We start from the raw sequence: 26,316 nt of genomic DNA, 5'->3' as shown, positions 1-26,316 counted from the left end.
CCTGCAGCACTGTCAGAAAACATTCTGCGCTTGATCGTTTTTGCAGATGTGTTCAGTCCAGCAGTCAGAGAAAATGTCAGTAACTGATCCACATTAGATTCATGCAGAAATGTTCATTTACGGTTTCAGCACCCGACAGAACGAGAGCACAAAGGCAGTGACCTCCAAGGTGCTGCCTGCGGTCCTGACAGCGGTAATCAGAGAAGCCACTGAACGGTTAATAATGTAGTTAACTTTTACATCACCATCCCCTCCCCTGAAGCTGCTCTCCAAAACACATATTCTCTCTCTCATCACCACCCCCACTCAACGACCTCGCCGTCATCCCCTCACACTCACCCACTCAATCCCTGCACGTATACAAACACGCACGCAACACATTTGAATTGCAAGTGAGCTCGCTCCTCTCCGCCACGGAGGGAGCGACTGAAAGAACAGGAGTGATAAAGGAGAGCAGGACCGGATGACATTCGCACAGTGTTTGGCACCTGTGAGGGAGCGACAGGAAGGGTGAGGAGGGGCGAGAGGAGCTGGGACGGCCCTGGAGGGACGACTCGGCCCCTGAAGAGACACCTCCTGAAAGTGAGGCACCGCATCCCGTGGGAGATGGAGTGAGTGGAACACCAGACAACAACCTGCTGTCGCTCCTCCTCTCCATCCTCACGCTCATTTGATCCCATCCCTCACTCCCTGCACTGGAGAAGGAGCGCCTGCACTGAGAAGGTAAGGAGGTCCACACATGCAAACTGCAAACATATAACTTGTTTCTTGATTTTAAAAAAGAGATGTGGACACTTATTTGCTGCTGATGTTTTTGAGCTTCTGCACATTTAAAGATTGCATTCATTTATTATCTCATGTTTTCAAGTAGGACAATGATTACAGAGAGCATGATGTCATAAAGTGCATGACAAAGAGAGTGCAGGGAGGATTTCAAATAAGTGCATGTGAGCAAATGAATGAAAAAAAGCATTAATGCATTCAATCAGACTTAAGAGCTCAGTTGCCTTGATCACTGCGTGCACTATGAACCTCAGACCAGTCAGTAGTTGGGGACACCGGCTCATGCATCCTGCAAGAACCACCCCGTGCCATTTAATCTGGCCACAGATAAAGAAGGCAGATGGTCCAGCCAGAGTGCAGCGAGACAGAAGATCGCTGATACAACGTGCAGACAGACAGCAGGCAGCAGCACTCAACCTGTGCCTGTGAAACTGAGCCTGTGCACCGACTTCTAAATAAAGTGAAAACCAGCACCGGACAGAAAAAGAAAGACCAGGGTTGAGGCTCTTTAATTAAAACCCAAACAGTACCCAGACTAAATGCAGTCTGGGGTTTAAGTAAATGGAAAAAGGCAGCTTGTAGGAGAAAAAGGGCTTTTAGGAAAGAGTTAGTGGGATCTTCAAAGCAGGGGAGAGTGCATTTATTTATAGAGGCAGTAGTTAAAGGGTCATATTATACTTTTTTTTCAGCAAGTTAATATAGTTTGATGTGTGTGTTAAAAACAGATTTTAAAGCTTGTATGTAAAAATAGATTGTACAGAGTGAAATATGCATCCAAAAGAAAAAGAAAAAAATAATCAGGTCTCGAAGAAAACCTGTTTCTTTTGCCGGTGACTTTAAAAGGCAAAGAGCTGCAGCTGGCCACGCCCACTTTTCAAATACAGGCGTGGCGTCTTTCTCTCCTGTTCGCCATGTGGGCGTGTCATGCAGATTACAAGCGCCCAGCCTGTGCAGCAAAATACGATCTCTGCAACACAAGTCATCACCGGTTGAGTGTGGATGTCTTATGCACACGTACAGCAACAAACTGGTGTCACTGTTGCCAGGTCTGCTTATAATAATCAACTTTTGCCTTTGCATATATGTGTGTGTGTGTCCATCAGGAACACAAACTCCACCATGTTTGTTTTGAAGCTAAGCGCTGTGCCGCTGATGTGAGCTTGCATGCAGTACTTCTAAAAAAAAAAAAAAAAAAAAAGACTGTGTACTTCCTCAGTGCAGCGAAAAAAATCACATCAGAAATTTGTCCTGCTTTTCATTCTAACTTCCTCCTAACAGCTCTTTCTTTCTTTCTTTAATATTTATTTCATTCATTTAAAAGAAAAACAGAAAAGCAAAAAACAAAAGCACCACAATACCAGAATGAAAAGGAGCAGAAAGAAGAACAAGTCTTATGATTTCTGCCCCTTTTAACAATACAATCTTTCAATATACAGCATCATAGTCAACATTATTTAACAGATTGCATTTCTTTAACTTGTCACATACCACTGACCCATTTCATAATTATGACCATTAATTAATAGATTACATCACTGACAGGTTACATTTAAACTTAAGACACTCCAAACATTATTAACAGTTTACTTTTTTTTTTTTGACTTTCTTGCAGCCCACTGACTTACTTCATAGTTTCATACTTACTTAATACATCTAATTTAATATGTTTTTTAAATAATTTAAGCGACCTTAATTCTTTAATTTCTTTATTAAGATTGTTCCATAATTTGACACCATTTACTGCAATACTCCTTTCCTTTACTTTGGTTCTAAATCTTGGTTTTTTAAAGACTTCTATTCCTTTCAATTTATAACTACTTACTCTTTTTTCAAACATATTTTGAATGTTTGTTGGTAAAGTATTTTTATTAACTTGGTACATCGTTTGTAATATTTTCAAATCAACTAAATCATGAAATTTAAGTACCCTATACTTAATAAACAATGGATTAGATGGATCTCTAAAACCACTGTTACTAATCACTTTTAAAGCTCTTTTCTGCAAAATAAATAAAGGTTGTATATAGGTTGTATATGTTGATCCCCAGATTTCTACACAGTAAGTTAAATATGGGACAATCAATGAATTGTACAATGTTAATAAACCATAACTATTTAATGAATATTTTACTTTATGCAAAACAGCAATGGCTTTCGCTATTTTTCCTTTTATGTAATTTATGTGTGACTTCCATGTAAGATCTTCATCAATCATGACTCCTAAAAATTTCATTTCTTTTACCCTTTGTATATCCATTCCATCTATTTGTAATGACACGTTATTTTCTTTCGCTCTATCATTAAACAATATGAAATTTGTCTTATTAATATTTAGTGACAATCTGTTTATATCAAACCAATGTTTAACTTTTTCCAACTCTGTATTTATCACTTGTGCTACTTCCTGTATATCTGATCCAGAGTAAAACAGCGTTCTTCAAGCATCCAGACGGCTTATAACACAGTGGATTTGTTTTGTGTGTGTGTGTGTGTGTGTGTGTGTGTGTGTGTGTGCGCACATACACGTGTGTGTGTGTGTGTGTGTGTGTGTGTGTGTGTGTGTGTGTGTGTGTGTGTGTGTGTGTGTGTGTGTGTGTGTGTGTGCAGAATGTATGGAACCAAATTTGCACACTAAATGCAATGCAACATAAATGGTGATGAATAATCCATGTCCCATGACATACAAAGCACCAATCAAATAACAAGGATCCACTCAGCCGTTATATAATATTAAATAACACATTTTGGTTATATGTAAAGGGAAATGACCTGTTTTACAAATTTGTTAAATAATTTTAGGAAGCTACTCATTTTGGCCCTCATTTGAAGATCAAAGTCACTCCTTTTGGGTTTGTTCTGACAAATATCTCACGTGTTCTTTCAGGTAATCTGGCAACTATTATTCACCCCTTCTTTGTAGCTGACCAATATTTAGCCTAATTTGTGTCACCTAGCCCAATCTGAAACTAGCTGGTGACCCCCGGTGGCCTCAGTTAGAATGGAAATTCAATCAATGTTGAATTTGAGGTCTTACTAAGATGACCATGTGTACCAAGCATCACCTTGACACATTAAGTCTTCTCAAGATATCATGTACACAAGGTTTGTGAGACTCGGCCCCCTGGTGGCCACAATTACAATCAAAAGGCATCAAATGATACAAGTGTCTGAGGTCTTAGTGAGGTGACTTTGTGTATCAAGATTCACCTTGATACACAAAGTCTTTGCCAAGATATTGCATACACAATGTTTAAGAGGTGCGGCCGTGTTTGAATTAAAACAATGCACAACATCAGACTTGTTTGAGGTCTTAGTGAGGTGACCTTGTATTCCAAGTTTCATCAAGTTTTACCTTGATGCTGTGTCAAAATACCGTGTACACATCAACCACAAGGAGGCGCGTGCACAGAGACACACACATGGAGTCGAGCAGGTCCTCGACATGGTCAGCCTTTGGCAATGCCTGTAAAAAAGAAGTTATGGATCCAAGCACATGAATAGATTATTATTATTCAAACCAATTATTTCTTAGCCTGAAAATTGGGCACTGCTTGTCTGAGAGCTCATACGTGGTTTTGGGAAGAAGATTATTGTGGTTGTGAAAACAAAAGCAAGACTTCCTCACGACGTAACTAAAAAAACGACTTCAACGGCAGGCAAGGTCACTGTTTCAGGTGGGTCACCAGCGCCCTCTGAAGGTCACCACTCATAGGTGTGTGTGTTTCATGCACCCTGTGCGAGGCGGTCAGTTTGCAAATGGATTGGCTATAAATGTCGATATCTTGGCAGTGCCTGACTCCTAACTTCTGTTCAGTTAAAAAACCTGAACACACCCACATATCTCGCTAGCTAAGGCTAACTCACGCTAACAGGTAAGGTCATTTGAATTCAGATGATTGATCAACGCATATTTTGCAGGTTTGGCTTTTATACCGGGTGCAGGTTTGAGGCAGGGCACAGGCATACGTAATCAACAGATGGTAGAAAAAGGCTTGCAAGTTTTGCCACGTTACCAGATTCCAATATAGGCAAGTGGTTATTGCACTTAATTTCACTTAATTGTATCGAGAATTGCTTATTATTCTCAAAACATCATCACACATTAATTTTTTGTGTTAATAACAATGTTAAATGTTTATTAATGGATTTTATCATTATATTTTGTCATCTGGCAGGGGGTGATGTGGTGCCTACTTTGTCAGCAATCCCAGTACCCCTGCTCACCACGTTTACGGGTATATTGCCTCTATAGCCGCAGTACGATCACTGTAGCTAACATCAACAAGCTATTGATACCTACTAATTAGTGCTAATGTTGCTAGCATACTAATATACAAATAATACTAAAACTGCAATGTCAGGAATGGAGAAACAAGCTACAGAGACCAAAACTTTATTTTTTGTACCAGGCTGTATACATGTTTATTTCTGTTGTAAAGCTGGACATTTTAACATAAGCTTCTATGAGAACTGATTCTCTTTTGGGGGCCAGCCTCAAGTGGCCATTTGAGGAACTGCAGGTTTCGGCACTTCCACACTGACTTCATTTTTCATCACTGGCAGCTGCCACTTGACATATTTGGCTTGACACTGGCTTGGTAGGCGTGTCTCACAGCCTAAAATAAGATGTTTTTTAGGCCGTACTTTTGTTGACAGCAAAGTTTCTGATTGCACAATCATGCAACTGTTAGACTTTGATGAAACACCCAAAATATTTCACTGTAACAGGTGCACAAAACTGATTTTACACACTATGAACCCTTTAAGTTCACTATGTTCTCCGTCTCTGTAAGCCTTGAGAGAATTCAATTGGCCATAATTTACTGAGGAGCTGTATGCATATTTTATCAGGCAGCGTGTTTTGAAGAAGAAGAAGAAGGCCCACCAAGCTTTTTTATGTGGATCTTCATCTCCATTAAGATTGAATGTGAGAGAGAGAGAGAGAGAGCAGTGAGGGTGCTGTCTGGCAGTATATCACATTAGAACTCATTGGACTTGGGTCCAAAGTAAACGCCAATCAAGTTCATCGTGCACGGCGGAAACGCCGAAACAAATCCGTGCAATGTTTTCTTTTCTGATTCCAGCCTTCTCCTCTGAGTTGCATTTTGTCATCTTTCTCTCTCATCCTCTAATTACTCCAGAATCCAACATCCTTCCCTCCATTTCCACAGCCTTCTTCCTCACCCTGCCTCCCCCGTCCTCCCATTTCAATTTCCCTCAATCTGTCTCTCTCACTGCGTGTCTCTTGGTTAAAGCTTTGTGGGTTCTTCCTGTGCACGGATAATGAGCAGGCGCCTCTGCACTACTTTGTAGCTGTGTGAAGGTTTGTGAGTTTGGTGTCCCAGTACAAAAAAAAAAAAGACTCAGATGTACCTTCTGTTCCCGCCTCCATCGCTCTGCTGTGATTGTCATCTGATCTGTAGGGCGCAGCAGCGACACAAGACGCCTTATTACAGGAAAGTGGGGTGTTTGTGCGGCTTTGAACAAACGCGCTTTCTCTGGGGAGAAAGAAGACGGAGACCTGTAATCATCCTGACTGCTATCGAATGAACCTTAACATGCAATCACATACTTACACAAAAAGCCAGTGAAACACACACACATACAAAAATGTGCATAAACTGATGCCGTTTGAAGCCAGTGTGCATGCACCTCCAGGTATTGTCTGTGCAACTTTCTGCCTGTGAGCATGGTGCGACTGTATCCTAATAAAGTGGCTGCTAATGCCCACCTTCTATCCTATAACGCTGTATGGCAATAAGTCTGTCTGTCTATGTTCATCAGTTACTCTATCTAGCAAAAAAACATAGTCTGCATGTATACTAGCAAAGATTATGTGACGTCACCCATAGGTTAAACGGCCGACATGAAGCCCATATCTGGGCGTCGGCATGTTGGCAGAAGCTCAGCAACACTAACGTTGCCTACGTCACAATGAACCCACAAATGAATAAAGAGGTGGAGCTTCAGCAGCTCAGTGTGGAATAAAAGAAGGCTAAACATGCCCCTATCCTCAAGTCTGAACCAGCTAAGCTAATAGGCTAACCTATTTTTGGCAACTGTGCAGTGGTTCTTATGACAGATTGCGTTGATGTGGGCAAAAAAAAAAAAAATGTATGAGCCTCTTATTTTCTCAGTAATTGTGTATTAACAGGATCTAACGGATCAGGCTAATGATAGCTGCTAAAGGTGCTAACATCATTAGCATACAACATTAAAAACGAATTTCACTCACCATGAATATTGCAGCAGGGACGTCTCAGAATGCTCAAAACAACAGACACAGCACTCACACAACAGCTTACAGCCGCATCAAGCAGCCTCTGCAGATGCCGTAAGCGGCGGAGATACTAGACTCAGCCACTGCCACTCACAGCGACCACACCCCTAAGCATGTTTAACTTTATAGCTTATCTTAAAACATCTTAAACTGAGAAGTTAGAAAAAAATCACCCCCTGTACCATTGTCATGGAGGGAAAACTACCTATAGAGACCAAACTGTTTTTTGGACCAGGCTGTAAACATGTTCATTTCTGTTCTATAAAGTTGGACATTTTAACATGGGGTCCTACGGGAATGTGTTGTCTTTTGGAGCCAGCCTCAAGTGGCCAGTCAAAGAACAGCAACATTTTCTTCTTCCAGGTGGGCTTCATCTGAGTCCATCCAAGCTGACCCCTTGTGAAAATCTGAAAAAAATCAAATAGTCAGACTGTCATATTTTCAGGTAACTGCCTGAAGATGTGCAGACAAATTTTTCTCAACAAAATTGTAATTCTATGTTTAAGCTTATAAATCCTGGTGCTCACAATGCACTCATGCAGCTCATGCTAACATGAGCAAATTAGCATTGTGTTATGTAATGCTAGTGAATTTTTATGCTAATGTTAGCCTGTTTGTGTATTTTCATGCTAACATACAGCATTCTGAGATGTAATGCTGGCATGTGTCATGCTGGTGACAGCCTGTTAGCTCTGTTTCATGCTAACATGAACCTGTTATCATGATTTAATGCTAAAGGTAGCCCATTAGCATCACGTTGTGTGATGATAGTGAGTTTTCATGCTAAAATTAGCATGAAAACAGGGAGGTTCTGCTAGTTCTAGGGTACACTCGTCCTAGCCTCTTTATATTATTTGATGGTGTATATTGCAACCCCAAACTGATTTTAAAGTTCACTCTAACCCATAACCTTAGCCCTAACCAGGATTAATGGACCCTAGGACAAGTGTACCCTAGGACTAGGACTAGTTGACCTTAGGAAATTTAATTTAATACATTTACTAATATATATTATTTATTCTGGGTAGTTTCTGATAAATTAGAGTGGCTTTATCCACAGGGATTGTGCTAGTGTGCATACTTGCAGAATGAACCCATTTGAAGTCCCTCACTAAAAATAGAAATGTAGATGTAAAGGCAAGCAAAGGCTTCTGCGTGATATTAGCAGCCCACTTCACACTTTGAAAAGTGGTGTGATGGGTGCTTTTTTTTTTAACTGTGAGTGTCAAACCGCGTGCATTCCAGCGTCATATAGCATTAGAATTCCCCCTCCACCCCACTGCATGAATAATTCTGTCTGAATAGGATGAGATGTTTCTTCGTATCAGTGAATCATCAGCCACCGGAGCTCTTTAGGGTCTGTGAGAATCGTACAGCACAACATCTGAGCGAGTCTGCATTCGAGTGTGTTACTGTGTGTGTGTGTCAGTGATGGAGTCTGATTGATGCTCTCGGCGTTTTTGCAGAGTCTGACACGTGGTGGCTGACATACAGCACAGACACGGGAAAACCAGGGATGGAACTCGTGTCACTGTCCTGGTGCCTCTGTGCCGTTTTGGCGTTGTTCTGCAGCACTTCATGGCCCCGGGTGCACTCGGTTCTGGCACCTGAAAATGAGGTGCCACTTCGCCCCATTACATGGTTACCAGAGGGAAAAATGACGGTTGTAAACCTTTCCAAAGGACGAACTCGCAGGTAAGATAACGGGAAGACACGTTGCAACACGGATCCATGATTTATTCATCTTCAACTGTGCAGCAGCAACCAGCAACACTTTTGAAGCCAAGATCATGTTTCTTCTTAGACTATAAGCCAACGATCTACTGGGTGGAAATGCCAATCGGTCGCTGCACCATCCAGGTATTAGCCACACTGTTAAGCAGAGGGAGGGTACTATAATGGGCATGTCTGTCTGTTATAATATCTTCAAAACACCTTGTTGTCCTCTCACAACAAGGTACATGTCAAATCAGAGGTCATCATCTATTCTCTGTGTGATCATGTCAAGGTCATAGGCCTGAGGTCAAGGTTAATTTAGAGGTTAACGTCTACTGTCCACAGTGATATCTTCAAAACCAAAGCAGTAATTTCAGTCACATTTGGTATGTAAAGTCAGTGGACCATCTTCTTGGAACACAGGTCATGTCTGGTCATAGGTCTAAGGTCAAGACCAAATCAGAAGTTATTACCTAAAATATATCATTGTCCATATCTCAGGAACTAGATGAGATATTGAAACACAATTTTCTGCAAACACCTCTTATCCTGAGGCCAACAAATGTAGGTGAGGCGATGCAGTCATCTGGATGCTGTGACAGAGGTGTCAGATAGGAAGATGTTGAGGAAACTGCTCAGCATCTGGGACAACACCTCCCACTCTCTGCATGCCCCACTGATGTCCTGTCAGAGCACCTTCAACCATAGACTGAGACCACGGAGATGCACCACAGAACGCCACAGGAGGTTTTTCCTACCTGTGGCAATCAGACTGTATAACTCCACCCCCTTCTACAGGATGAATACTTAATTGAACAGTTATTCAGATTTATTCAGTTACTCAGAGTTATGTGCACTATTGGTGAACAGCTTGTGCAAATGTCTTTTTAAAAAACATTGTTCACTGTTTACTGTTTCAGTACTCTGGCAAATAATTTCCTTCTGGATGAATAGAGTTGATCTCATTCTTATTATTCTTATTCTAAGTCAGAATAATGTAGCCAAAAAGACAACTTACAGCAATATCTGCCCTAGGTAGAGGAGGAGTGGCTGAGGAGGGAAGCTTTGTTTACATGCTAAAGTCTGGCGAAAGTCTGATATCTATTTGCAGAAAGATCATTCACAGCACCTTTTAAAAAACTTTTTACCCTGATAAAGACTCTGATCAGTTGAAATGTGTTGGCATGTGGCCTTTTATTAATTTTATTAAATAGTTTTTTGTTTGTTTGTTTGTTTAATTGTTTTTTCATTTTAAATCAGAGTGACACTGATTTTTTGTTGTTGTTGTCGTTTAGACTTCCATTTTATCTACTTGTCTTTTCCAAGAGTTTGGATGTCAGATTTTGGTGTATTTTCATCTAAAACAAAATTGAATATAAACCAATATTAATGCAATTTTTTGTTCTTTTGTGTGCATGAAAATATATTTAAGACCCAAAAAACTATGAAATATAACAAAATGCTAAAATACCCTCTGCCGTGTAAGCATGCTCCTTTTAACGGCATCTGCAGGAGGGCATGCGTGTGCACATGACCGGAAGTTACCTTTAGTTATCATGTGGTGCGTGTGCACCCTGATGTCCACAAGATGTCTTGTAAATCACTCCAGAGGTGTTATCTGGTTACAAATAGTGTTTTCAGTTATAGAAGTGTTTCTTTCTCACTAACGTTTACGTAGTATATGAAAAACCTATTTGATTTACACACAAATACAGCAGTTTCTGAGTGGATTCCACTATGTTGGATTAGCAGTCAGAGAGAGAGACCAGCCAGTGATGTCACAGTGTCTTTCTGCTCTGATTAGCTGTCACACCTCCCCCTCCCACCAAAAAAAGCAGATTTGCATGATTCATAGCATAAAAATAAGAAACAGAATGTAACCTTTTCACCTCTTAAATTACAGTTGTAGGTCAATATTAGCCATCTTTGAACTTGTCCTAGGTCTGTGTCCCAAGAATGTTCCCTGTGAATTTGAAGAGTCTGGCAGTAATAGGACTGGACGTATGCTGAGCACAGGCAGATGGACAGACAGACGGACAGACACATGGATGGATGGATGGACGGTCAGGTGGACAGACGGATGCACGCAAAGTCTTCGCAATACCCGTTGACCATATTTTGATGGCCTTGTGTAAAAATCAGCCTCACTAGGAGTAGATTATAGGCAACAGCTTTTTCTGATGTGAACGTAAGTAAATTTCGGGTTCTTATACGTTTTAAGATCAGCCCATGCTCACCAGACCTGACCTTGTTTCCACTTTGGTTTTGTGTCAGCCATCCCACCCCAACTATATTTTTGGTGACTTTGGCTGACTTCAGCTCCACTCTGGAGAGAAAAAGAAACTGAGCCATTTGGCTTAAACTGTGCTGAACAGTGCCAATGCTTGCCTTCTGATAGCGGCAGATAAAAATTACGAAATGCATCTCCCTGTGTGCTGCAGTCTGTCCACCCGTGCAGGCACGCAGAACCACACAGCAGCAAAGAAAAAACAGAAAACATAGAATCAGAAATTAATCACACAATTAAATGAGCTGCAAGCTGCCCTTGAGAATGACAGCGGCTCACATCTGCTGGGAAACAACCGCCATCTGCACAATATCATGAGTAATGGTGTTTGTAAGGAAGGACAATGGTTATTTGTTTAACAAATTACTTAAAGCTGCAGTGTGCAGAATTTAATGTCATCTAGTTTTTGTTCTTCTGTCTGGTGACAAACTCAAAAACCACACAAAGTGTCATTTTTTTTTCAGGCAACATGTAAAATTCCTTGAAGATGTACAATAACATTTTTCTAAGCAAAATTGTAACTCTAAGTATGTTTAAAAGAAGATTATACATACCAATGCTCAGAAAGCAGGCAGGTCATGCTAATCTTAGCCCATTAGCATTATATCACCCTGCTTATGTGATCCTAGCGAGTTTTCATGCTAACATTACTGCATTAGCATCACTACTGGGCTAACATTAGCATGTATATATTTATTTTAGCATCTATATATGTAAATATATATATATATATTTTAAAGAACATTAGAAAAACTGTCATCGCACCTAACACCAAGCTAGCACCAAGCGAATTATACAACATATTGTATAAAGACTATAATTTTACTAAAATAAGGAAACAGTTCTACAACACGGTAATCGGATTTACCAATTATGAACTGCAACTGGATTAAATATATAATTTAGAAAGACCTTGGAACGTTTTTTCAGTATTTTTGAAATAATTGCTCTAAGGAACAACTAATGATTCAACAGATTGTAGCCACAATTTATAGGCTGTGATCAGAATATATTATTTATCAACTTGTATTTCATAAATACCATGACTAAATAAACCTGCTAAAATAGTTATGTGGGCAATAATAATAATAATAATAATAATAATAATATAATAATTTTTATTTTGGGGAATTTCTGCAAGAATGGAGTGGATTTATCCACAGGTATGGAGTTAGTATTTCATAAAAGATAACATTTTTGATGCAAAGATAAGTTTATGCTGCTGCAGAGTGTTTAATTGTCACTGATGAGCCATAAATGTTTCTATGCTGAACACGATTCCAGATAGTTACAGCAAACAGGCAGATATGCATCTGAAACAGTCAGTGCCGTCTTATCGCCTGCTGCTCTCAGGTCACCTCTCCTGGTCTGTTATCAAACCACCGATCATCATGTAGACAATGGAAAGATAACAGTCGGCAAAATTCTGAAACTGCTGCAGAGTTGACATATTCAGGCTTTAGGCATAAAAAATTAGAACAGTGCACTAAAAAAAGAAAGAATGTTGGAAGATAACATGTCTTTTCATCCATCACCTTGCAGCTGAATAGAAATTGGATGCTATCTTTATGACAGCCGCCATGAAAAAATCAAACTACTTGCTGCTGTCTTTGGTCTTCCTCTGCAGGCTCTACTTCTCACTGAAGAAGAAAGCTCCGGCGATGTCGGTGACTGTCAGTCCGTGTGACCGGATCCGATCGAATGGAGCTTGGCGGCCCGAACCCTGAAGGACAAACCCCTCAAGACTCTTGCAGTGTGAGTGGGCAGTAAGACAACCTGCTGCAGAATGGCCACCAAAACCAAAATCTATAAAAGCTATTCTGGTCACATCCGAGGATGTACCGCAGAAGGAAACTTTGACCAAAATTACACAAATGTCATAGCTGGATGGAGTCTGTAAAGGACACACTCCTTATTACCAAAACACAGCAGGTGGGCTTGACATCACTTTGGCAGGAAGTCAGTCAGTCATGTGACATTTCACTTATTGTCAGAGACTTGGTATGTGCATTACACATTACTGACTCCAACAAGTCTATTGGTTTAATCCAGTTTACATATATAGAGTCAAATCACAACAAAGCTGCGGCTCAAGATGCTCACATGGTAAGGTCGAACCTTACCAACCCCCTGAGCAAGCACACAGTGACCAGTAGTAAGGAAAAATTCCCTCTGGCATTTTTCAGAAAGAAACTTTAAGCAGACCACGGCCCAGGCCATTCTGACAAATTAACAAAGTTTACAAAGTTACAAAGTTACAAGCAGTTACAATAAAAAAGAGTAAAATTGTGCAAAGTCCATCTTAAGGTCAAGCCCAGAGAGTCCATAGTCTAAAGTTGGGTGGGATGTTTCAGAGTCCTTGGCAGGGTAGTAGACTATAATACAACCTCAATTCCAATGAAGTTGGGACGTTGTGTGAAATGTAAATAAAAACAGAATACAATGTTTTGCAAATCCTCTTCAACCTATATTCAATTGAATACACCACAAAGACAAGATATTTAATGTTCAAACTGATACACTTGATTGTTTTTGTGCAAATATTTACTCATTTTGAAATGGATGCCTGCAACACATTTCAAAAAAGCTGAGACAGTGGTATGTTTACCACTGTGTTACATCACCTTTCCTTCTAACAACACTCAATAAGCGTTTGAAATGACCGTTGATATGTGGTTGCTTAGTTGAAGCATTTTTTCCACTTCATGTCCTGACAATTCTATGTAGTGTTGTTTTATTTGTGAGTGGGGCCAAAACAGATGGTCACCCCTGAGTCTGGTCTGAGTGAAGTTTCTTCCTGTAATTAAAAAAAAAAAAAACACCTGAGGAGTCTTTTTCCCTAGTACTGTCAGCAACTCCCACACACCTTGTTCATGTTTGGACCCTTGGAGTGGATTCTGTTGTGATTTGGTACTCCTACAGTATAGAGGTCCTGAGGTCCAGTGGCACTGGTGCTTGTCTCTGGATTCTGTAGACTGAAGTGGATGAAAGTCTGCAACTCCCCCCAGTTGGAACTGGACTGGGACAATGCAGATGAAGTGTGTTACCCAAGGACACAGACAGGCAAGAGTGACCAGGAATCAAACCCAGGTCTACATATTGAGTCTTTATCCTGCTGATCTAGTAGCTGTGCTGCTCTGAAAGAAAAGGAAACGTCTTGCATTGCACCTTTTGTTTCAATTAAAAGCATGGAAACGGTCATTTGAAATGCCAACCATGATCTCTATCAGACGTTTACGCATAAATGTGAACATATTTGGAGATAATTTCATTTCCAACCCACAGAAGGCACAAGGATGAGAAAAATGTGCCTCAGAGCCTTTCATGGGTACTTTTCAAAATTAAATAAACAGAATGTTCCTCGTGGTAAAATAACATTATGAAATGGTAAAAATGACACATAAATCATTCAGAGATGGAACTTGTGGGTTGACAGCTCCAGCTTGAATTATTCACTTTGATTCTCTGAGATTTGATCTCGTCTGCGGAGCGAAGTCTCATCAGGAGAGAAGAACGCCAAAGACCGATGATTTTTGGGAAGTTATTTACCAGTCGGGTCATTAAAGTGAAAAAGGTATGTGCAGCAAAATAAGAATATATATATATATAAATATATATATATATATATATATATATATATTATTATATATAATATATATATATATATATATATATATAAACATATTTCTAAAGAAAAAATCCATGAGGTGTTTGCTGATATGTGTCTAGTAATTCTTTGTGTTTTTGTTTAGGATTGTGCCTTTAAGAGGAAAATTTATTGATTGATTTATTTTGTTGATACAATGAGCTGCATGAATGCGTCCTTCCACAGTGAAATCTGTTCAAAAAATAAAGTGTGTGCTGCTGCCCTGCACCAATAACACAATTTTATTTTGCTGTTAGTGTATTCATTAAGATATGAAATAATATGATATGATATATGATTCGGTCCCATGCGATGCGATAGACATTACTGTCCCCGAAGGGAAATTTGTCTTGAACTTAGATGTTTTACTAAAACCTCATCAGCAAAACACTAACAGATCACAATATTGCACATATTGCACACATCACCCAGATTGCTCAAGTTACAGTGCATCCAGATGTGCAGTGCTTTTTCCACACTTTTTCCACATTTTGCTCTGTGTCAGCCTGATCCTGTCAGATCTCAGAAGCTAAGCAGTGCAGTACCTGGTTAGTTTCTGTGAAGGCTCTCAGTTGTCCAGGTGGTTTCCATAGTAGAAAAGCTTGAATCTTTGACTGTACTGGGTTGCTTGACGCAAAGACGTTTTGCTTCAAATCACAGAAGCTTCCTCAGCTAAAATTCTTGCTCTGGTTGTCTGACTTCTGTCTTGACTCTTGTACAGAAGAATAACAGAAGCCACAAAAGCTGGAGTTTTAAACCTAACCAGACCCCTCCTACCGAGAGGCAAAACAATAGCTCTAATTAGCACCTATTGTGCTCTAGTTAGCACCCTCCTAATGATAGGTCAGCTGTCCCTCCTAATGATGCAACGGACCCTCTCCTGATGGCTCCCCTGACGACTCTCCTGATGACATGACTGACTCGTTACCATGAACAAAAATGGGGTACCTGAGTACCCCATTGTAAACAGGGGACAAAGCGTGTCTCAGACCCCCTCCCCAGTTGAGGCTGGGCTTCAACTGTTTCACATAAAATGCCTCCTTCACTCCTCTCTTAAACCATTTCCTTTCTCTGGCTAAGATTTTAACTTCCTTGTCCTCAAACGTGTGGTTAGTGTCTTTAAGGTGGAGATGAACTGCAGACTGAGGTCCACCGCCGCCCTCTGCGGTGCTGGCATAGCCTTTTGTGTAACGGCTGCTGAGTCTCACCTATGTAGTGTTCGTTACAGTTTTCTTGACATCTGATAGAATACACTACATTGCTCTGTTTGTAAATAGGGATCCTGTCCTTAGGGTGAACTAATTTCTGTCTCAAGGTGTTAACAGGTTTAAAGTAAACTGGGATTTTGTACTGTCTGAAGACCCTCTGTAGTTTTTCCCCTACTCCTACTAAATAAGGGAGAGACACTCCTCTTCTTCTTGGCTCCGTCTCCTGTCTGTCTGGTCTTTTTGTTCTTTGAGACTTTTGCACTTTATCCAGGGACCATCGTGGGTAACCACATACTGTGAGGGCTTTCTGGACATGTTGTTGTTCTTTAGCCCTTCCCTCTGTAGTTGTAGGCACCTGTAGGGCTCTGTGTTGAAGAGTCCTGATCACCCCGAGCTTGTGTTCAAGGGGGTGTTTTGAGCCAAAGAGCAGATATTGTATGTAGCTCTGATTCCATCACTTACAATTTGGCCAAGCACCTCAAGTGGATTTTGGCTCCTCTAGTGGGTAACTCAGACCACCATGTGGAGAACACACAAGATTTTGTGAACAAGATCATGGACCTTCAGCTGGAGGCGGATGAAACTATGGTGTCATTTGATGTGACATCGTTGTTCACCTGCATCCCCACTGCGGAGTCCGTCACAGCTGTGAGGTAGAGGCTGCTGGAGGATGCATCTCTACTTGAAAGGACCAAACTTACACCAGACCACATCTGCCAACTCTTGGAGATCTGTCTCAACATCACGTATTTCCTGTTTAGGGGGAATTACTACAGGCAGATCCATGGTTGTGCGATGGGGCCTCCGGTAATCCCCATTGTGGCCAATCTGTACATGGAGCTAGTGGAGAAGAGAGCCTTGGAGTCGTTCACGGGCATCGCTCCCAGTCACTGGTTCAGATATGTCGATGACACATGGGTGTTAAAATCAAGCAACAGGAAGTGGAGGCCTTTACAGAGCACGTCAACTTGGTGGTCTCCAATATCAAGTTCACACGTGGGGATGCCAGAAACAACCATTTAGCCTTCTTGGACTGTGATGTTACTATTGGAGAGAACAGGCAGCTCCAGACAGGGGTTTACAGAAAACCCACTCACACTGACCAATATCTGCTCTTTGGCTCAAACCACCCCCTTGAACACAAGCTCGCGACCAGAGCAAGAATTTTAGCTGAGGAAGCTTCTGTGATTTGAAGCGAAACGTCCTCGCGTCAAGCAACCCAATCCAGTCGAAGATTGAAGCTTCTCTACTACCTGGTTAGTTGGTTGGATGGGAGACCTCTTTGGAACACCAGCAGCTGTGTGTGTTTCTCCAGATTACACTGGAGTTGCATCAGGAAGGGAATCTGGTGTAAAACTTGTGCCAAATACGAATGCAGATCAGGCTGTATCTGCTGTGGCGACCCCGGACACAACAGGAGCACCCGAATGGACAACAACAACAACAACAGCCTTATTCCAAAATAGATGAAATTCTTTTTTTTTTTTCCTCAAAATTCTACATGCAATACCCCATAATGACAATGTTAAAAAAGTTTTTTTTTCCAGATTATTACAAATTTATTAAAAAGACAAAAAAAATTAAGTACTCACATGTACATAAGTATTCACAGCCTTTGCCACAAAGCTCAAAATGAGCTCAGGTGCATCCTGTTTCCACTGATCATCCTAGAGATTTTTCTACAGCTTAATTGGAGTCCACCTAGGGTAAATTCAGTTGATTGGATATGATTTGGAAAGGCACACACCTGACTACATATAAGGTCCCACAGCTGACAGTGCATGTCAGAGTACAAGCCAAGCATGAAGTCAAAGGAATTGTCTGTAGATCTCTGAGACAGGATTGTTTCAAGGTATAAATATGGGGAAAGGTACACAAACATTTCTGCTGCTTTGAAGGTCCCAGTCAGCACAGTGGCCTCCATCATCTGTAAATGAAAGAAGTTCAGATCCACCAGGACTCTTCTTAGAGCTGGTCGACCATCTAAACTGAGTGATCGGGGGAGAAGGTCCTTAGTCAGGGAGCTGACCAAGAACCCGCTGGTCACTCTGTCAGAGCTCCAGCATTCCTCTGTGGAGAGAGGAGAACCTTCCAGAAGGACAACCATCTCTGCAGCAATCCACCAATCAGGCCCGTAAGGTAGAGTGACCAGACAGAAGCCACTCCTTAGTACAAGGCACATGGCAGCCCACCTGGAGTTTGCCAAAAGGAACCTGGAGGATTGTCAGAGCATGAAAAACAAAATTCTCTGGTCTGATGAAACAAAGATTGAACTCTTTGGTGTGAATGCCAGGCGTCATGTTTGGAGGAAACCAGGTGCCATCCCTACAGTAAAGCGTGGTGGCAGCATCATGCTGTGGGGATGTTTTTCAGGGACAGGAACTGGGAGACTAGTCAGGATTGAGGGAAAGATGAATGCAGCAATTTAAAGAGACATCCTGGATGAAAACCTGCTCCAGAGTGCTCTTGACCTCAGACTGGAGCAACAGTTCATCTTTCAGCAGGACAATGACCCTAAGCACACAGCCAAGATATCAAAGGAGCTCCCCATCCAACTTGATGGAGCTTGAGAGGTGCTGCAAAGAGGAATGGGCAAAACTGCCCAAAGATAGGTGCACCAAGCTTGTGGCATCATATTCAAGAAGACTTGAGGCTGTAATTGCTGCCAAAGTGCATCAACAAAGTATTGAGCAAAGGGTGTGAATACATACAATCACATGTACATGTGTTTTCTTCATTTTTATTTTTACCAGAGGCAATCAAATATGGCCATCGGGTAATACCCGAAGTAGTGATCTCAGTCGACGCTGAAAAAGCGTTTGACAGGGTTGAATGGGACTACTTGTTCGCTGTTCTAAAGAAATTTGAGCTGGGTGATGGGTTCATTTCATGGATCCGTCTCCTTTACACGTCTCCACAAGCTAATATTTCCACCAATAATATTCAATCAAATTTTTCTCTCTTGCCTGTGGCACCAGACAGGGGTGTCCTTTATCTCCCCTATTGTTTGCAATAGCCATAGAGCCTTGGTCAATCTTTTTGTGCTTGTCCTCCGTTTTTACTGGGATTACTCGCCTGGGCACAGAGTTTAAGCTATCACTCTATGCCGATGATTTATTGTTATATGTCTCTGATCCCGTTCTATCCATTCCAAAAATTTTATCTGTTTTTCAGAGATTTGGATCATTTTCGGGCTACAAGGTGAATATCTCTAAAACTGAATGCTATCCTATTAACGCTTCAGCATTACAACTCAAACAATCCGATATTCCCTTTAAATTCAGCATGTCTGGCTTTAGGTATCTAGGGATCAATGTAACCAGAACATTAAATTCCCTTTTTTCTGCCAACTTCTTGCCTTTTAATGTCTAAAGTTAAATCTGATTTCCAAAAATGGGGGAGCTTACCTCTTTCTTTAATTGGAAGAATTAATGTAGTCAAAATGAACATCTTGCCCAAGTTTTTATTTTTATTCCACTGTCTCCCACTTTTTTTTGCCTAAACAGTTCTTTAATACAATTGATCAAACTATTTCCCACTTCTTATGGGGTGGAAAGGTACCCAGGATCCGCAAATCCACACTTCAGAGATGTAAATTCAATGGGGGATTGTCTCTTCCAAATTTCCAATTATATTATTGGGCTGCACATATTCACAAGACCTCATTTTGGTTCAGATCAATAGACTTGCCATGGTGCAATTTAGAGGCACAGTCTTGTGATTCATCCTCCCTTACCGCTTTGCTTACCTCTTCTATTCCATCCAATCTCTCTGGCTTTACAAATAACCAAGTGGTTCATTCCACACTCAAAATCTGGTATCAATTTAGGAGGCATTTCAAATTCAAGTCTACCTCTACTTTAACTCCTCTATTAAGGAATAATTTATTTCAACCTGCGATGACAGATTCAGCCTTTTTTCTTGGCATAACAAAGGCTTGAAAAGTTTTAAAGATCTTTACAAGGATGATATTTTTCGCAGTTTCTCAGATCTCTCAGTAGAATTTAATCTTCCACCATCTCATCTTTTTCGTTATTTTCAAATTAGTCAATGTACTAAGGTCTTGTTTCCAGTTTTTCCCTCAATACCACTAAGTCTACACTGGGAAGATCTTCTAAGCCATGACCCACTTCAGAAGTCACTCATATCTAAAGTTTATAATCAGATTTTGTCATTTGATTACACACCAGTCACCAAAGTCAAGGCTGCCTGGGAACAAGAACTGGGCTTGAATTTGGAAGACAACTGGTGGGACATTGCTCTTAAAAAAATTTATACAAGCTCAGGTTGTGCTCGTCTCACCCTCATACAGTTTAAAGTACTGTTCAGAGTCCATTATTCCAAAGCTCAACTTTCACAAATCTATTCCACTGTCATTGACAGTTGCGACAAATGCCAAGCTCCATTTTGCAATTTAACTCATATGTTTTACTCCTGTTTGTTGCTGTCTCGCTTCTGGCAAAACTACTTTGATACCATGTCAAAAATACTTTCAAAGACCATAAAAATATCACCCCATGTTGCCATATTTGGGCTCCCAGAAGACCATACCAGGTTTACCTCTAATCAATTAGATATTCTAGCTTTCACTTCTCTACTGGTTAGACAGCATCTTCTTCTTCACTGGAAGTCAACTAAAGCGCCCTCTAGTGCTCAGTGGCTCAATGACACTATGTCTTTTTTAAAGCTGGAGAAGATTAGATACTCAGTGAAAGGTAACTGATAAATTTTTATAACAAATGGCTTCCCTTTTTAACATTCTTTCGCTCTCTCAGCTCTTTCTCTCATGATTGATGGACCCCCTCTCCTCCTCTCCCTCCCTGTTAAAAATATTTTAGTATTCTCATAATTTCTTGATTATTATTATTATAATTTTTATTTTATTTTATTGTATTTATTTATTTATTTATTTTTTACTTCGCTTGTTTTGCCTTTTCATGTTCCGGTTCCTGTTCAAACAGAAAACCTTAGGAGGCAGATTATCATATGCATTATTTTTCATTCAATGTGATGCACAGTATTTCTGCTATACTGATTGTGCTTATTGACAGCTGCATTGCAGATGTGATCTGATCATTATAATTTTGACATCAGTTCCTGTGCCTTACCTCCTAATAAAAAAAATATATATATATATATGGCCATCGGGTACTGCAAAGACTTTGTGTCCATCCATCTGTCCATCCTTCCTTCCATCCATCCATCCGTCCGTCTATCTGTCTGTGCTCAGCATAAGTCCAGTCCTATTACTACCAGAGTCTTCAAATTCACAGGGAACATTCTTGGTACACAGACCTTGGACAAGTTCAAAGATGGCTAACCTTGACTTATTTTAATCAATCAATCAATCAATCAATTTTTTTTATATAGCGCCAAATCACAACAAACAGTTGCCCCAAGGCGCTTTATATTGTAAGGCAAGGCCATACAATAATTATGTAAAACCCCAACGGTCAAAACGACCCCCTGTGAGCAAGCACTTGGCTACAGTGGGAAGGAAAAACTCCCTTTTAACAGGAAGAAACCTCCAGCAGAACCAGGCTCAGGGAGGGGCAGTCTTCTGCTGGGACTGGTTGGGGCTGAGGGAGAGAACCAGGAAAAAGACATGCTGTGGAGGGGAGCAGAGATCGATCACTAATGATTAAATGCAGAGTGGTGCATACAGAGCAAAAAGAAAAAGAAACAGTGCATCATGGGAACCCCCCAGCAGTCTACGTCTATAGCAGCATAACTAAGGGATGGTTCAGGGTTACCTGATCCAGCCCTAACTATAAGCTTTAGCAAAAAGGAAAGTTTTAAGCCTAATCTTAAAAGTAGAGAGGGTGTCTGTCTCCCTGATCTGAATTGGGAGCTGGTTCCACAGGAGAGGAGCCTGAAAGCTGAAGGCTCTGCCTCCCATTCTACTCTTACAAACCCTAGGAACTACAAGTAAGCCTGCAGTCTGAGAGCGAAGCGCTCTATTGGGGTAATATGGTACTACGAGGTCCCTAAGATAAGATGGGACCTGATTATTCAAAACCTTATAAGTAAGAAGAAGAATTTTAAATTCTATTCTAGAATTAACAGGAAGCCAATGAAGAGAGGCCAATATGGGTGAGATATGCTCTCTCCTTCTAGTCCCCGTCAGTACTCTAGCTGCAGCATTTTGAATTAACTGAAGGCTTTTTAGGGAACTTTTAGGACAACCTGATAATAATGAATTACAATAGTCCAGCCTAGAGGAAATAAATGCATGAATTAGTTTTTCAGCATCACTCTGAGACAAGACCTTTCTGATTTTAGAGATATTGCGTAAATGCAAAAAAGCAGTCCTACATATTTGTTTAATATGCACTTTGAATGACATATCCTGATCAAAAATGACTCCAAGATTTCTCACAGTATTACTAGAGGTCAGGGTAATGCCATCCAGAGTAAGGATCTGGTTAGACACCATGTTTCTAAGATTTGTGGGGCCAAGTACAATAACTTCAGTTTTATCTGAGTTTAAAAGCAGGAAATTAGAGGTCATCCATGTCTTTATGTCTGTAAGACAATCCTGCAGTTTAGCTAATTGGTGTGTGTCCTCTGGCTTCATGGATAGATAAAGCTGGGTATCATCTGCGTAACAATGAAAATTTAAGCAATACCGTCTAATAATACTGCCTAAGGGAAGCATGTATAAAGTGAATAAAATTGGTCCTAGCACAGAACCTTGTGGAACTCCATAATTAACTTTAGTCTGTGAAGAAGATTCCCCATTTACATGAACAAATTGTAATCTATTAGACAAATAGAGGTTTAAGAGGTTAAAATGTCACATTCAGTGGAGGTGACAGCCAATCAGAGTAGAGTGGCACTGTGATGTCATTGGTTGGTCTAACTAGCTGCCAACTCTGTTTCATTTGTGCGTAAATGTCTTTGTCATATAATATGTAAAAGCTAGCGAGAAATAAAAACTTCTAAAACTGAAAACACTGTTTTTGGAACCTGATAACAACCTCTGGAGTGATTTACAAGACACTTTGTGGACGAACTTCCATTAACTCCAAGCTATGTATGTGCACATGCATGCCCTCCTGCAGACACCATTAAAACTTAAATAATATATATAAACACACACACCCACTTTTCACTGGGATACCAATTAAACAACTGCAAATTATAAAGAAGACAATGCTCATAAGGCTGAGGGTATTTTAGCATTGCATTATTTTTAATAAATTTGCAAAAATTTAACAAAACTTTTTTCATGTTGTCATTATGGGGTGTTGTGAGTCGAATTTTGAAGGAAAAAATGTATTTACTCCATTTTGGAATAAGGCTGTAACCTAACAAATGTGGAAAAAGGGCAGCACTGTGAATACTTTCTGGATGCACTGTATACAACACGTGATAACAGCACCACAAGCTTTGCACAACCACTGCTGCCTTAAGCAACAGTGCTCAAAATTTCAATTGAGGTAGGCACAAATGCCTGTGTAACTTTGACATTACATGATACAGCCAGTTAGCCCGTGACAGTGTTTGCATTCTAAACCAGCACTGCAAATCTTAAATTCCATTTGGCCCCAAGTGAAAAGATGAACCTCACAGTCCATGTTGAAAAATGTCAGATTTCCCCTTTTAGCCAATAATGTGAAGATACCTTTACTCAAATTTATTATTTGCTGGTGAAGTTATATCTGAGAGCTTACTCAACAAAGCCCTTGCATGTTCAGATATTATGTTGGATGACAAATATATAGATCAGGGTTTGATTGCAGGTGTGCTTCAGGCTCTGTCTGTGTCTTTGGACGATACTTCATCTGTATTGTCCCAATCCACCCAGCTGCAAATGAGTATTGGTCTTGGCTGGGGAAGTAATCTATGATGGACTGGCATCCCATCAAGGGAGAGCTGGAGACTCTCATCTGCTGCACACGACAGTATCTGGGGACAATCACCAGCACCAATGGACCTCATGGCCTAATACAGAACATACTTGAACTTACTTGGTTCCATGCGCTGTTACTGTGTGTGGCTGCATCCACCACGCAACAGGACCGTCTTGGGTCCTGGTTGGTAACCACCCACCACAGGTACTGTAATCCCGAGAAAACCTCAAGACCTCGAGAAGACTTACTTATTAATTTATTCATTTACAGTGTACTTTGTTTTAATTAATGATAGGCTGTTGTTCAAATGGGTGTATATATATATATATATATATATATATATATTATTATTATTATTTTTTTTTTCTGTGAATATTTATTTCTTAAACCTTTTTCTTTATTAATAGGGAGCACCAAAACAAGCATGCCGGAGGTTTGGTGGCAAGGTCCTGGGACAGAGGAGAAAATCCACAGCTTTACAGGCAACGCGGTGGACACTTACGCGGGTCCCAGCTATTCCCACGCTTCCATCTACATCATTAAACTGAGGTCCAAAGAGCTCAACACTAAAGTTATGGTGTATCTCCACGAAGGTCTAGGATTCTCAGGCGCCTTCCCCCAGCTTCCCGCTGACCCACGAGTTCACACATTAGGTATTGGAATGACCAGCGTCACCCTCAGCTGGGCACCCAGCACCCCCTCGGTTAATCACCGGCATTATGATTACTGCGTGCTTGTCAACTCAAAGCACAACTACCCGAGCCTTTGTGCCGCCCAAGAAAGCATCATGAGAAAGAAAAACCAGGTGCAAGACAGTAAGGCGAAGCAGAGGAGCAGGGTCACAGCATGGCCCATTCTGAAAGAGTGGTGGTGGCAGCAATGGGATGTGTACGCGGAGCCTCAAGCGCCACGCCTCTCACTCATGGACGAGCATTCCGACGTGCCCTGTGTGTGCAGGGGGACCGACAGAGTTTGTACCGTCTCTGAGCTCCTGCCTGATACCCTTTACTACTTTGATGTTTTTGTAATCGACAAATTAAACGGGACCAGCGCCGCGTACAAGGGGACATTTGCTCAGACACATGAGGAGGCTCGGTTAGCGGTCACCCTGCTCAGAGAAGGAGAGTTGAGATGGGTGAACTTCCACGATAGAGGTTCTAACTCAGACCAGTTCTTCAGCTTCCGCCCTCGCGGTTGGCAGCAGAGTGGCCTCCTCACTCTCCAGAGCTGCGGTGCAGGCAAGAAGGTGAAAGTCACAGTGTCCAGTAAAGATCATGTTTTAACCTCTCAGGATGTCGGGGGGGATTTGGTACAGATTTGGCTGCAAGGAAGTCCTTCGTACCTTATCCACTTGGAGACAGAAGGCACCAGCACAGCGCAGGTTCCGGTTTCTGCAGGAGGTCTGACAGCTTCAGTCAAAATGCAGACGTCCTCAGCGTATCACCGCAGAGGAGTCCCGTCTCTGCCATCCACGTTACAGATAAAATCCTTCAACCGGTTGCGTAGCTGCAACAGTGTCACACTGGCCTGGATGGGCACAGAGGAAAGGAGTCTATACTGTGTGTACCGCCGAAAGCTGGGGCAACAAGAAGCAGAGGCAGGAGCATCATCAGCTCTAACTGCACCCTGTCTGGGACCAGAGTCCCGCTCTGACACTGAGAGGGTTCTCTGCAAATATTTCCAGGAGCTGAATCCTCAGCGGGCCGTCACAACGGCTGTGATCAGGGCTCTGGAACCAGGGACAGCCTATGTCTTTGATGTCTACCTAATGAGACGCTGGGGGATCCCAATCAAGTATGCCAGCAAAATGGTGAAGACCAGAAAGGAATGCTGAGCTGCTGCGCCCCCTACAGCAGGGTTTTGGGCTTTTCCAATTTAAGGGAAAAGGCATGGGCCATGGACACGAAGTAAAGACTGAACATGAGGACAAAGTCATTCACGTGATGTGGAGAAACTGTGACAATAAGAGGGTAATATATCCTCTGGAGGAATGACGGTTAGATGTAGGAGGTCTTCCCATGCAAATGGAACGCGTGAGGAGACGGATCCACACACCAGCAAACTTTCATAACATGTACACAAATCTTGTGCTTTTCATCTTCTGTTTCCTTGTTGTTGATCATGATAATGACGTGCCAGTTTGTCAAGTGCTTATTTTTGTGTGTGAGTACAAAAAACGGACAGATGAGTTTGGTAGTGATGGAGAGCAAATACGACAGCAAAGATGGTGCCAAATATGCAACAGAAGCAGATGGGACACTAATTTGAGGTGGGGAGTTGCAGTGTATATCTTTAGTGCTGCACATTGTACAGGCTTCCAGACACAGATGGGTGCAGTCGACAGACGCTTAGTTCAAAGTCAGTGTGTATCTTTGTGTTCTGTTGTCGCATGAAGCAGTAAAAATACTTAGTGACCTGCCTCATTGTCTTTGATGTATTCTCGTGCTGCTTCAAATGTTCCAACAAATACTCGAGCATCTGTACTATAAAGCGTGATGCATGTGTGTAAACTGGACTATAAATTTGGATTTTCTTGCAAA

General features: G+C 41.3%; 1 protein-coding gene across 1 annotated transcript; it reads left to right on the top strand.

Moving 5' to 3' along the window:
- Positions 1–367: 367 nt before the first annotated feature.
- On the top strand, positions 368–26,316 carry ndnfl (neuron-derived neurotrophic factor, like). Its single transcript, XM_034184593.1, is given in 6 exon segments — positions 368–723; positions 8,530–8,758; positions 12,694–12,757; positions 12,760–12,819; position 13,794; positions 24,184–26,316. Coding segments are annotated over 5 exon segments (1,731 nt in total). The 5' UTR covers positions 368–723; positions 8,530–8,579; the 3' UTR covers positions 25,611–26,316.

The sequence above is a fragment of the Thalassophryne amazonica genome, chromosome 13 (genome assembly GCF_902500255.1).
Source record: "Thalassophryne amazonica chromosome 13, fThaAma1.1, whole genome shotgun sequence".
In the NCBI taxonomy this organism is placed as follows: domain Eukaryota; kingdom Metazoa; phylum Chordata; class Actinopteri; order Batrachoidiformes; family Batrachoididae; genus Thalassophryne; species Thalassophryne amazonica.
Note: the sequence above shows the minus strand (reverse complement) of the source record. Positions and strands in the feature narration are given on the sequence as shown.